At 40.4% G+C, this 13436-nt stretch overlaps 2 protein-coding genes across 2 annotated transcripts; both read right to left on the bottom strand.

The window, feature by feature from the left end:
- Positions 1-280: 280 nt before the first annotated feature.
- On the bottom strand, positions 281-8785 carry LOC115734438 (kinesin-like protein KIN-12E). The gene is made up of 22 exons (XM_030665227.2): positions 8395-8785; positions 8031-8186; positions 7847-7930; positions 7544-7663; positions 7190-7303; positions 6979-7071; positions 6447-6536; positions 6236-6306; positions 6070-6144; positions 5877-5964; positions 5182-5240; positions 5036-5099; positions 4690-4755; positions 4379-4537; positions 4190-4294; positions 3632-3867; positions 3405-3474; positions 3276-3332; positions 3124-3186; positions 2899-2958; positions 2724-2803; positions 281-2501 (listed from the first exon to the last, which is right to left on the bottom strand). Exons 1-22 carry the CDS (start codon positions 8641-8643, stop codon positions 416-418), a joined length of 4245 nt encoding a protein of 1414 aa, XP_030521087.2. The 5' UTR covers positions 8644-8785; the 3' UTR covers positions 281-415.
- A 2373-nt stretch (positions 8786-11158) lies between these two features.
- On the bottom strand, positions 11159-12758 carry LOC115734558 (probable carboxylesterase 15). Its single transcript, XM_030665414.2, has 2 exons — positions 11978-12758; positions 11159-11658 (listed from the first exon to the last, which is right to left on the bottom strand). Exons 1-2 carry the CDS (start codon positions 12664-12666, stop codon positions 11352-11354), a joined length of 996 nt encoding a protein of 331 aa, XP_030521274.2. The 5' UTR covers positions 12667-12758; the 3' UTR covers positions 11159-11351.
- Between the last annotated feature and the right edge of the window lie 678 nt (positions 12759-13436).

Below are 13436 nucleotides of genomic sequence, written 5' to 3'. Positions count from 1 at the left end.
TTCGTGGGCCCGGGCAAGTTGGTGACGTCGAAAAGGAAGTAATAGTCATTCGATTAGTCTCATTTTTCAACTATAGTCTTCCTATCGTATTGCAATCGAGGAATTATTAGGGAAAGAGGTCCGTGGGGCGGTCTAAAGACTAAATGAGTTTTGCCTTGACTCGACTCAAATCCATAATGACGCTTACTGAGATGGAAGCCCGATGTTGACCTCGCTTTCTCTCACGTTAATATAGGCACGAGCAAGAAAACATGTTAGAAGGTATCGACGCTTTCTCTAGACTTCGAAAATGGTGCGCTCGATTGGCATTCCATTGACAGAAAGGTCAACAAACGTGACGAAGGGAGTGAATTTTACAAGGAAGTAATTTCAGGTACAGAACAAATTATCAGACTTCATAATTTCCGGGGTGGAACTAAAGCAATGATTTTGCCTCCTGAATCAATGCCATGGCATTCCGAATCTCTAATTGCATCTTCCCTGATAAACAGGAAGAACCACCAATCTCCCCTAACAGCTGCATGTTTCGCTGTGAAGTTATGGCTTTAATTTGTTTGAGTTCTTCTAGTCTTCTGAGACTCTCATGCATTTCCTCTTGCAGAATCTCCACTTCTTTTGCCCTCAAATCTGCTTCACAAACATGTTCGTGGAAGGAGAGAATTAGACTCTGAGTATCATGCCATGCATTCTCTATAGTCTCGGATAAGCTCTCTCTCTCTTTGATGACACCATGAAGTGCAACTTCCATCTCCTCCACCATACTTGAAGCTTTGGTTATCTCCATTCGCACAGCTCGGATCTCGTCATCCACCTTCCCACAGTTCCCGCTCAATTCCATGTATTCCTTCTTTATGACCCCAAGTCTTTCTCGGCAGCAGTTAATCTCAGTTTGTAGCTTGGTTTTTTCTTCCTCGGATTGGAGTAAATCTGTGGCTTTACTACCCCAGTTCCTCTTTGTGGGATCAGCTCTCTCGACATTGTCTATAGCAAGAAGAACCTTTTCATTTTCTTGCTTTCGCTTCTCTTCTTCAAGTTTTGATTTTAAGCATGCCAGCTTGTTCCTTAGTTCTTCGTCAGATTGTTGATTCTTCCTCAGCAGTACCTCAAGGTCATCCTTGCGGGCTTGAAGACAGGCCATTTCATTATTCTTCTGGTGTAGGTATGATGTTGAAGCATTAACCCTTGCATTGGCGCGAGCTTCTCGTTGTTCAGAATACATTATGGATGAAAAGAAACTTGACAGAGAATACTTATGAGCAGAGAACTTCTTATCAGTGAGTGATACTCTCTCTTGAGCTTCTGATAAAAGCAGTTTGCGTGATTCAAGATTCTGCTGATCAACTTGGATGCTGGCTTCCATTTCTTCAACTTGTCTTGAGAATTGACCAGCCTCAATTATTGCTTTCTCAACCAAGTGAAGTTCGTCAGCAGTTCTAGAAGAAAAACTGAGCTTTTCCTCTGCACTTGCAAGATTCAGTTTGACCAGATTCATTTCTTGTGGTTGCAGGCTATGAACAGCAGAGACAGTTGATGGATCAATGTCCATGTAGCAATGTGAATCTCCTTGATAATCATCAAAGCATTGTTTAGACCCCAGCTTAGCATTCGACACAGAGAAGCCAGAATGTTCATTTAGTATATCTGATCCATCAAACAGGAAAGGCTTCATTAACCGAGCAGCTTCTTCCATGGAAATACTGATATTAGAATTACAGGGAGGTTCATCTGCACCAGGTCCACCATTTAGTTTTTGATCACCTGTTTCCTCCAAGAAAACTTCTGATTTATCATTGTTGCTGCAACAAATCGCCACTGAATTTCTCTGTGCTTCCCGGGAAAATACTCCAGCAACATGGGTTTCCTCAGCAGACACGGTCGCCTGACTTGATTCATAGTTATTACCTGCATCAACTTCAACAAGCTTTTCTGGACAATCAAAGTCTCTTCTAGTTCCAGATTTGACCTGCTCATTTGCATAAAGCATCCTTTTGAAGTCATCCCGTTCCTTCATTGCTTTTTCGTACAAACCCATCAATTCTTCATTTTCTTCGTGCATTTCCAGGAGCTGATGTTCCAGACTCTCCACAGCCTTTTTCATCTGAGTGAGTTTCCCTTCTTCTGTCTCGGTGATAGCATCACTTTTGCAGACTCCAGTTCTCTCTTTGTGAGTACTATCAAGAGAACACGATTGTGATTCACTCCTTTCTGCAGATGCCTTCTCGTACAATTCAATGAGCTTGTTGTTATCCTCAATCAATACCTTCAGCTTCATCCGAAGCTCGTCATTCTCTTTAGACAGGATCATTGCACTCTCGTGAGCTTTCGCCTCCCTTTGACTTGCAGCAGCAATAGCATCCACCATAGTTTTCAGCTCTATCTGATCATCAAAATTGACTATGTTGACACCAGTTGAGGAAGATGGAAGCCCAAGTTGCTGGTTTCCGTCAATAGCTCTTGAAAATTTCTTCTCTTTAAGCTCTCTTGACAGATCATTTACATGCCTGGAACAATCAAGAGCAAACTGTGAGGAACGGTGGAAACACAAGCATGCAATTTGCTAAATGAAAGTTGGAAACCTCATAAAAGTGCAGATCATTTACATGCCTGGAACAATCAAGTGCAAAATGTGAGGAACGGCGGAAACACGAGCATGCAATTTGCTAAATGAAAGTTGGAAACCTCGTAAGAGTGTGTGCACACGCGCGCGTATGTTTGTTTAGTACCTCTCCAATTTTTCTTTTTCCTCAAGGGAGAAATCTAGTTTCTTGTGGAGTGCGTCCAATTCTGCCTGGTTTTGGATAACCTGAAATAAAACATAGTTTCCGCAAACATTATTTACTCATTTCTGGTCATGCAGTTTTTAATGACATGGAGACCCTAGGAACAAGAAGTGGTTACCTCCAAACGGAGGAACTCATTCTCATCACTAACAGATGCATGCCAAGGGGATCCTCCTTCCTGTACAAAAAATGGATGAGGAAAGAATATTTAAATGTCAGGAAGCTACAACAATTTAATAATTATATAAAACTGCAACGAAAATTTATGGGGAGAATCTGACACTTGAAGCGAAGATGAGAAAGTAAGCTGCAGAAACCACAACCACTGACTCGAAAACCTAACCTTACGAGATAGAAGTAGGGTTTCATCGCCAAGAATGTGAGTTGCTGCATCTGAATTGGGCTTCTGTCTCCAAGTATTTTATAGTTAGATCAACAGGACAACCTTCCCTTCATTGCAATTTGTTTAAAATTTAAGAGTGTTTTACAAATAACCTGTACTGCTGAGGCATCTGAATCATGCATTAGTTTCCAGTCAAGTGCTTCTAGCAACTGCAGTAGGTCTAAACTGTAAGTGTACGAACACAAAGATAACCAAAAAAATTGTTACAAGGATATGCCCACCTTATTTTGTAACACCCTGATTTGTTCATTCGTCATCTCTCGTTCTCCTTCCACACAAAATGACTTCAACCTGTCCGTTGGAGTACAAGAAAGCAAACCCTTTCAAACAATTCTTTTTGCCAAAAACAAGTTTGTCTTGTCATTTTTAGAATACGCCATGGAAATAGAGAAGAAAGGCTAGTAACACCTGGAATAGATATATCAAACTGGACCTCGATTCATCATACCTTCTGATTTCTTCCTTCAACTGCAAATTTTCCATGGCAAATCTGGTCACTTCTGGGTTCCTGTCAATCTGAGATCGTAAAACTTCAATTTCCTTCAGGAGTTCTTCCTTTTCTTTCAGCAAATGGGTCTCAGCTGAGATTCTTCCTGCAGCAACAGCCTCTAACCTCTTGAGTCCTGCTTCACGAAATCTTAACCTCATTTTCAGGCCTTGAATTTCATCTTCCCTTTGCTTGGCCTGATCCACCAGAGATTATTAACCTTCATCAGTAAATCCTTAAATGTCATATTTGCTCTCCTATGAAGCCAAAAGAGACCCAATACGAAAGTATCTGAAGTGTTTGGTGAATATCTACATAAAAATAAAAAAAAAACCAACGTTTCAACAAGAAAAAGTAAAAAAAAAGGGTAAGAAAAGGCGGGTCCTCATTTGTTAAAGTTGTTCGTCCATCTATGAAGAACGAAATAATAATTTGTAGAAGCATATCAAAGTTGTTCGCCCATCCATGGCAAAAGGCAAGATAAAGGAAAAAAAAAAAACTTTTTTTTCACTCTCATACCAGCTGCAAAGCTGCCTGATTCTCAGAAGCCAGTGCCTGTAATGCAGTTTCTTTGTCCTTTTCTCTTCTAAATGCTCCAACAAGAGCCACTTCATAGTCTTTCTTCTGAACAATCAATGGAATGATAAATGATGAGGAGAAAGTAGCAAAAAACAAGAAAATAATTTGGCTAATAAAGACGGTTATTACCAATGTTGTCCTTTTATCGGATGTAAATGGACTAAAAGATCCATGAAGCCCTTCCCACTTAAAAAATCCTGGAGATCCTGGAAAGGTTGTTGATAGACTATCACTTTCAAAGTTCTCTGTTCCTCCGTTTTGCAAACTTCTTAGACGAGAAACCTCTTTCTGAAAAGATATAGAAGAGATTATATGAGAAATTGCAAAAATTGGAAAGCCCTACTTTCTAGGAGATATGGGACTGTAAAGTATATGAACTAGGGAAAGTTGACTAGTGATTCATAAGCTAGACCATGTTACCAACAAGTCACACACGGTACCTTTAGCTGTTGAATTTGCACACGCATAGCAATTACATCCCCAGATGCATCTTCATTGATAATTGCCTGAAAAGCAGCACCACTATGACTTTCTGGTAGCACTGGTGAAAGTAATGAAGAGAACAAAATTCAAAGAGCTAATGCAAACCTACTACAAGATCCCCTACGCCAGATAAATTCCGAAATATCGAACTACTGACTGAAGAATTAAGGAACAATTGGGAAATATAAGGACTTGAACATTTTCGCAGAAACATGCCTTTGAAACAAAGCAATTTATAGCACTCTATGATTCCTAGAGGGGCATCTCTAAGACACAAGCCTCATGTTCAAAGCACATACATACATTATTTTTAATAAATTTAGCACGTTGCGCAAACTTCAGAGTGCTCAGAGTCTCCAACGAACAGCTGCAACAATCAAGAATTGTAAAATTATTCATCAACACACACCGTTTCAAGAAAGAAACATAAGTGCACCAAACTCACTAACCTGTTGGATGGACTGATATTTGCAATTATAATTGTCTTTGAATTTCCTCCAAGCGAATCCTGAAAAAAAAAAAGCAAGATTCTTTTTGTGAAATTTCATTCATCAAGACTTTCTAAGGCAACTTAAAAAATATCTCAAGGAGTACTTGCATAGGATAAATCATAGTTTATCCACAACTTGCAAGGACTAAATAATAGTTTTAACTGCTAAAGCTTTTTGCCTGGTCACACCAAGTTGTAGTTAATACCCATTCAAATCAATCTGAATTTAACAGTAATAAGCCTTGAACCCGAGAACATAATGTAAATCTACATGGACACAGGATGCATCGTCCCAATGATAAGTTCCATTATAACAAAAAATTTGCAACATTGACTACATGGAAGCACAGGAAAGCTATTTGAAAGTTTGGAACCTCAAATTCTCAGAGAGGTTTGTGCACTAAACTGGACAATACAATATACCAATAATTTGGGACATTTCTCTCAAAGTCCACTCCTTTAAAAGGACATTTTATCGTTCAGAAAGCACGTATCTGGACTTTACATAGTCATATAATCAAATTATTTGCAAGCATGTATCTGGACTTCACATAGTCATATAATTAAACAATTTTCAAGCATCGTAGAACCAAAACGAGGAAAGAAATTAATAGATAACTTCATATCAATAGAGTTTCTCAGAAGTCAACTGGCCTGAAGCAAAAATGTAAGTTTTGAATCTCGGTAAGGAACATGGAGCGACTTCCCATTGGATATGCTCACAAGATTCATGATCACAAGTCTGCACAACAGAATTATCTCATAAAGTGAGACACCATATTAAAATGGCCCGAATACATGGACATGATCGAGAAAATTTTAAGAATTTGCATATACGATTACCCACCCCAAGGTTGAAAGAGATCTGTTAATATTTGTGGCTTCCTTAAGACGTTCTCCCTCAGCACCAGAGCTTTTTTGTCTGTGAGAAAAATATTACATAGCCTCACATTCACATAACTTTGTGAAAAAGTATCTACTCTTAACGGCAAGCTGTTATGGTTCTCACATACCTTTCCGACCCTGCTAGATCAACAAGATTCAGCCGAGCAAATCTGTGGTGAGTAACACCTTGGGACTCCCACTGAAATTGAAGGCTCAATTAGAACACATAACTAAGTAGATAAACAAGAGTATTAATTGGAGCATCCAAAACACTATCTTAAGTAGGAAACAATTGAGTAGATATTGGAGGCAAATAGAGAAAGAAAAGAAAATGCTAACCTTGCTTTCAATAGCACATGTAAATACACTATGAGAACGACTGCTTGCACGGTTCATGTTGGTTGCAGCAACCTTTCTATTGGCAGCTCCCTATAGAAGGAGTAGAGATTAAAGTACATTAAAAAACCTTTGATGTGGTGTTTAATACAGTTCCCCCTCTATCCAATTGGAAAAAAAAAAAGCCTCAAATCATCACGGGTCATCTCAAAAAACATAGTATTGCTTGGTATTCCAAGAGCATTAATTTTCTTCTAGTTCTCTTCTTGCGAAAGATGGACTACCATCATGATTAGCTTCAACTTCCCCAACATTAAAGTATGTTTTCCAATATAAATTTATTCAAAAGGCCTAAGTTTATCCATATATTCTTGAAAAACAACAGTCAATCTAGTTGACCTTGAGCCACACAAAAGAGAAGTCCTTGTAGTGTTTCTAAGTAGTGACTAACAATAAAAGAACTAAGTAATGATATAGCTCAAACGTTACTTCCACTAGTCAGTAGAAACATTGCACTACTTAGCAGTTCCCATACTTGAATCAGCTGAAGGATCACTTCTCGTGCACTTGTAACTTCTATCTCCTTTAGATTCTCGACATGAACCCCTTTCTTGAGGTCTTCCCTTATCTGTAAAATTGAAGGTTGACAGTTTCACAAAGTGCAAATAAAGTACAAATTGGAATTGTTTAATCATTGTAGGGAAAATTTTGGTAACGCAAATAAAAAGCCTGATTTTAATCCATACCTGTAAATTGCTAGCAGAAGGATCCAAAAGATCTAGAATCTGTTCATTGTATATTTCCAAGAATGAACACTTACAAGTGAATCGTAATTTATCCTCTTTGCGAGCCTCTTTTTCCTGTCACAAGAGAGGGAGAATAGCTTTCATCAGATATATGTAATATGTCACATGATGTTACTGCATTGGTATATGAGAATAGTTCTCTCAAACATTGAAAGAGAAGAAAGCAATCGCCAGAAAGATAGTGAGATCTTGGACATAATACGATGCAACAACTCCCAAAACAAATTTTTTTTTTCTTATTTTCTCCTTGGCCAAATAAATGGTTTCCTTTTCTCCTCATCGAAGGGCATGAACCTTTTGAATCCGTGAGAATAAATATTCAAAAACTCGGGGTGTCATCCCACAGTTAACACTATGTCTACGGCTTCCTTCTTCGATGTCTCCAAGCATTGTGTGAGTCTTCCCACTTCCAGTCTACACGCAGAAAACAAAGCCAGTTGGTGCCATAGAACAAGCAAACAAACTAGACAAAAGATTGGCTAATCAAATCCTCAAATTTACAACGGAGGATGTTCAGTCTAAGAAAATCATCAGTAATTAGAAGACCCAAAAACATCCAGATCATAATGAAGGGTATTGTTGTGGTATATTACTTACTTGACCATACGCAAACATGCAACTGTTGTATCCTCCCATGCAATTTTCCACCATAGGTACTCCAGCCACTTTGAATAACTTCTCCTGTGATATTGCTGATTTAATATTGGGCATCGCAGGATAGACATCTAAGAACATGAAAATTCCCTATAGTTACAAAAGGTATGGGAAAAGAGACTTTTACCTGGCTAACGTTCTCATCTGCAACCAGATCAAAAGTAAACCGTGACTCGGGATGCCCGGTCCAGGTAACAGTTTGACAGCTCTCTTGCCTAACACACTTGCTGTAGCCTTGCAGCGATATCTCACTGCTACTAAGAGGTCGAATTCTGATGATTACCTATAAACGTGCATGCATAAAATTATCATTTCTCTTCTTTTATAGTAGAGAGGATAAGAGTGCCAATTTCAAAGCATAACTTCAAGTTTTCAAGCAATAGTGAGCTCACGGCCCGATGCAGAGGAAATTCACAGCTAAATAAATCAACCAATCTAGGCTAGGAAATCGATATCCGAAGAAAACTCAAGTCATTGAAATTGACACGAACCTGTACATTGTGGTCTTTCCAGAACGAAGGATCCTCGCGGAGCTCGAAGCCCTGGGACGACAATCCCGAGCCGCCAACTCCGCCCTCGTCCGGATCTCCGTTGCTCCGAATCACCAGTGCCTGAGAATGAGCGACATTCTCCCTCGACGTCGACTTCGCCGCGAGGTCGGGAAGTGCGGGATCCGAAGAACGGTCGTGAAACCCGAACCGGCTCTTGGTGGCGCTCGTGGTGTCCGAAATAATCACCATTATCGGCCAACGAAACGACACGAAGGAAACGAAGGAGAAGAATAGGGTTTTTGAGCGGCGAAATCAGAGGGTGAAGAGTCGAAGAGAAGAAAGTGAGGGAAGAAGAAGAAGAGCGAGGAGTGACTTAAAGCGTCGTTGCGAGAGAGAGTGAGGGGATGCAAGAAGAAAGAGAAATGGTGAATCTCTGCGTGGGAGAGATCGGAGGGTCGAGAGTGATTGGATTGGACGGTGGGGATCCGCTCGCGGATTTGAATTGAATGGACCGTTTGGCTTTTGGGTTTTTGAAAAGAGGAATTTAGAGGGCACGGGAAATTACTGTTAGGTCCCTGAGGCAAGCAATGAAACGCACCGAATTTGTATTCTTGAGGACCGTAGTGCAGAGACGAGAGATGAACGCGTGTACGTATAATAATGTAATACCCAAAACAGCAACTTGTTTTGAGATTTTTACTTTTTGTTAACATGCCAGAGAATTTGTTTATTAATTTAAAATGAATCTAATCATGTTGGTTTAATTTAGGGATAATGACATAAATAGTCCCTCAACTTTGACTCAATATACAATGTAGTCCCCGAACTTTTAATTTAACTAATAAGGTTTGTGAACTTTAACCTTATGTGCAATGCGGTCCCTAAACTTTTAACTTGATTAATATGGTTTCTAAACTTTTAGAACATGTTCAACTTAGTCCCTAAACTTGAATCAATAGAAGGACTACATTAAACATTTTCATATAATTTTAGGGACTAAGTTGAATATGTTCTAAAGTTTCAAGGACCATATTGGTCAAATTAAAAGTTCCGGGATCACATTGCATATTTTATTAAAATTCAAGGACCTTATTGGTCATATTAAAAGTTCAAGGATTACATTACACATTGGGCTAAAGTTCAGGGACTATTTGCATCATTTTACTTTTAATTTAAAATAAGTTTACTCTCGTAGATTTTAAGAAAAAAGATATCTTATTGAGTCACTATTGAATTTACTTTATGAATGAGCTGGAGAATATATCAAAATGACAGGATATATCATTTCTCAAGTTTGCCTTATCAATTCGATTTTTAGAGGAAGCAATTAAACGCTGTCTACGAACTAATGTGAATCTAAACCATTGGAAATATGAGATTTAGGTAGTGGTTGGACCGCTTTCACAAATCACTGCTTATTCCAGATATTAACATTATGTAGTATAATAACATCAATTGGCGGGACGAATCCACTATTTCGTTCTAAATAACACAGACCTCTTTTCCATGTGATGAAGCTCCGAAAGAGCTGGTAAGTGTCAAAAAATAAGCGTAATTACGAGAACCCGATTTCTTGCTGGATTCGAATCGTCTAACATTGGGGTTTCTATAACATGCTTAGCATTACTCAAATCAGGCCGTCCAAATGAAAATGGACGGCCCGATATGAAAGAGGATTGAGATTCAAAATTTTTCAAATCCCAAAAAAATTCTTGCCCAAATTTTTTTCCTTTCCCTCAACAAATGATGTGGCCCATTATTGGCCGTTCATTTTCATTTGGACATCCTAATTTGAGTAATGGTAAGGATGTCATGAAAACCTCAATGTTAGGCCATCCAAATCCTTTCTTGCTAACATACTGGTAACTCATGAATGCTTTCATGAAACTACAAAAGTGTTTTGACAATTTACAACGTATCAACTGTTCATGTCTATTACTTGCTTTTATTTGTCTCTCTTAGTAACGCTTTAACTTATCGGCTTCTAAATGAATATACCAATCTTTAATCACTTACTAGCATTGTTCAGATTAAATTAACATTTCATTTTGGATTACAAACTCTCATTTGAGTTACTGTTTAATTTACCAAATTTTGTTGAGTTTCTACTTTTATTTGCTTTACTTATAGGCCATTTTCTACAATAAATTACCGACTGATTTGCATTACTAGGTCTTAAATAAGTTAATTCCTAACGATTACTTGATTATTTTTACTTAGCAACTTTTCTTATCTCCGACAAAAAAGTCTCTTATTATTTATTAACTTCAATTTATTTCTCTTGGTCAGAAATAACCGACAGTATTGTCAGATTGTCGGGCTAGCGCTTTTCTAATCCAAAACTAGTTCATTTTATTATTTAACCGGATAAAAGTTGGTAAACTACTCAAATTGACATCGGTAGTGTCATTCAATAGTTTCCAAACTGGAAGATGGTAAGTTACACAAATAAAAATATGTAACTCTATACAAAAAATTGTTTAATTTCCAAATATTCATATAGGCTTTGGTAAGTTACAGACAAATTACTAGAGAAAAAGTACAAAGATTTTACTTGAAAAATGATCGAAAGATGGTACCATCTCGTTTTGCAAAGTAACGGTATCATCCGCACCACACATCAAGTGTTTCGCGAAATTATCACAATTGAAAAAGTTTACTACCAAAAATGATCTGACCACGTAGTAAGGAGAGTACCGTCGCTTTGTGGAAAGGGACGGTACCATCCTCTAAGCAAAACCCATTTAATTTTATCAATAGTTGTTTTGACAATTACCAACATTTATTTAAATTAACCGGTGCTAATAAAGATCCCTAATCTTTGGGCATAATACAATAGAATTCCCCGGGACAACACAACAACTAACAAAGAGAACTTCCGACACCAAGGAGAAAAACCAAAAAACACCAAATCACATATGTAAGACCGGATAATAAAACATCAAATGGGTGGCCCATCAGTTGGAGTTGTCGGCGATGAAGCGCTTGATGATGAGCATCAACCGTTTTGAATCCCCCGAGTTGGGATCGATGGTGAAGAAGCCATGTTGCAGCCCTTGGAACTCCACGTATTCCACCTTCTTCCCCCAAGCTTTGAGCTTCGTCGCGTACTCCTCGGCCCTGTCTTTCAGAAGGTCGGCCCCGCCGACCACCACGAGGATCGGGTCCAGGTCGAGGGGCTCGAGGTCGAGGCTTGACGGCCCGAAGGGGTTCACCAGTGGGTGGTCGGTTGTGTCTCCGGTCGGTATCGATAGCCTCCAAAACCTGACCAAGCCAACAAGATCGATCATAGACACACTGTCGTGACGTGGCAATGTGTATAGTAAGTCAGCATTCGAATACACGAGACAATTCTCTCTCAAGGGACTCGGCAAAATAGCACAAAATAGTCCCGAGACTTAGGGAGAAAGGGTGCCTCCTCACAAAGGGGTCGCCGTGACCAGGCCCCGGCGACTTTATCGAAAACAAACGCAATTACGATAGTACCATGCTTCCAAGCTCACCTCTATTAAAACAACTATATAATCACTTAGACCCAGAAAGGCAAATACTGATCGAACGATTGTCATTGTGTCTTTTGTACCTGTCAATGAGTTCCAAATTGAGGAAAGCATCTTTAGGACCCTCAGCCTCCGACTTGGACCACACAGTTCCCCCAAAAAACGGCGCCAAAAGCACATAGCCCCTCACCAAAACCGGAGCCAGCTCCGGAGCTCCGGCTCTCAGCCGAGCCGCCAAGTTATGAGCAATGTTCCCGCCGGCCGAGTCACCCGATATGAACACCCTCCCGAAGTCGGCCACGTCGGCCAGCCACGCGTCGCTCATCTCCAGAGCCTGAGCTTGGAGCCACTTCACGGCAGCGTAGCCGTCCTCGATGGCGGCCGGGAGCCGGTTCTCTGGGGCCAGCCGGTAGTCGGGGGACACGACAACGGCGTGGAGCTCGGAGGCGAGCTTGAAGCAGTAGTTCTGGCAGTTGGGCCAGGTGCGGGAGCCGATGCAGAAGCCGCCGCCATGGATGTAGTAGACGATGGGGAGCTTGGCAGACGAAGACGAGGCGGAGGCCGGCTTGTAGAGGCGGAGGCGGAGGTCGTGGGTCGGGTCAAAGAGGACGTCCTTCCAAAGGACGGAGCCGTCGTCATGGACGGGGACATCGAAGCTCGGCTTGGAAGAGCGAACGATGGAGCCGTCGCTGTAGACTCGGAGGATGCCGCGGCATTCGTCGACCTCGTAGGGAGCGGCAGTGTCGGAACTCGAAGTGGTGGTAACTGCCATCTCTCTCTCTCTCTCTCTAGAGTGTTGGATGCATGAGGAGAGTCAGTGTGTATGTGTTGAGTGTGGAGGTTATGAAGGAGAGAAGAGGGGGAGAGAGAGAGAGAGAGAGAGAAAGAGAACAAGGGAAGAGTTGTGGGAAGAAGGGCGTTAGGTTGAAGTTGGATGTATGTGAAGGAGGCGTTTAGCTTCTTGTCTTTTTGCTTTTGCATGAGTCGAATTTGTCAAATTGGTACAGAAGGAAATTGAAGTAGAATTGAGTTCGTTTCTTCCTTGTGGGTTGCAAAAAAGAGAAGGGAGTTCCACTTTTCGTTTTGGCACCACCTTTGGGTGACGTGTTGTTTTTCTACCAATGACTCGACCATCCTATTATTTAGTGCAGCCGGTGGACCACATTGGAATGAATGTTAACCTTTTCCATTTTCTAAGATGACGTGTCCGTAGATCTCATTTGATTCAAGAGCTAGTGATCAAGCCGGTCGTTTCTTCTCTGATCTTGATGTGCTACGGACTCGAACGAAGTGACTGAAAGCGCCTCTGAAACCTTTCAATTTGGATAACATCAAGAGTCGGTAGCATCTGATTCATTCTTCCGACCAAAAAAAAAGCATCTGATTCATTCCAGGCAAGACTCATCTAACTTCTGTTCTCTACGTGTCCATTTGTGATTTGTTGGTCGACGACCCATCACGTACCGAGTGATCTAAGCTGTTGGATCTAATCAACCGCTCGAGACAACCACATATCTAATGGTTCAAATCACTCGAATCACA

This window comes from Rhodamnia argentea, chromosome 6 (genome assembly GCF_020921035.1).
Source record: "Rhodamnia argentea isolate NSW1041297 chromosome 6, ASM2092103v1, whole genome shotgun sequence".
NCBI lineage: Eukaryota > Viridiplantae > Streptophyta > Magnoliopsida > Myrtales > Myrtaceae > Rhodamnia > Rhodamnia argentea.
The sequence above is the reverse complement of the archived record's forward strand: the minus strand, read 5'-3'. Positions and strand labels throughout refer to the sequence as shown.

What these genes read in the sequence shown, in the direction of transcription:
- LOC115734438 (XM_030665227.2), bottom strand. Translation starts at nt 8,643, where the DNA reads ATGGTGATTATTTCGGACACCACGAGCGCCACCAAGAGCCGGTTCGGG. An exon ending in GCATGTTTGCGTATGGTCAA is followed by an intron (nt 7,664 to 7,846) that starts GTAAGTAATATA and finishes TTCTGCGTGTAG; the next exon opens with ACTGGAAGTGGGAAGACTCA. An exon ending in CCGATAAAAGGACAACATTG is followed by an intron (nt 4,295 to 4,378) that starts GTAATAACCGTC and finishes TTGATTGTTCAG; the next exon opens with AAGAAAGACTATGAAGTGGC.
- LOC115734558 (XM_030665414.2), bottom strand. Translation starts at nt 12,666, where the DNA reads ATGGCAGTTACCACCACTTCGAGTTCCGACACTGCCGCTCCCTACGAG. An exon ending in AATTTGGAACTCATTGACAG is followed by an intron (nt 11,659 to 11,977) that starts GTACAAAAGACA and finishes TGGCTTGGTCAG; the next exon opens with GTTTTGGAGGCTATCGATAC.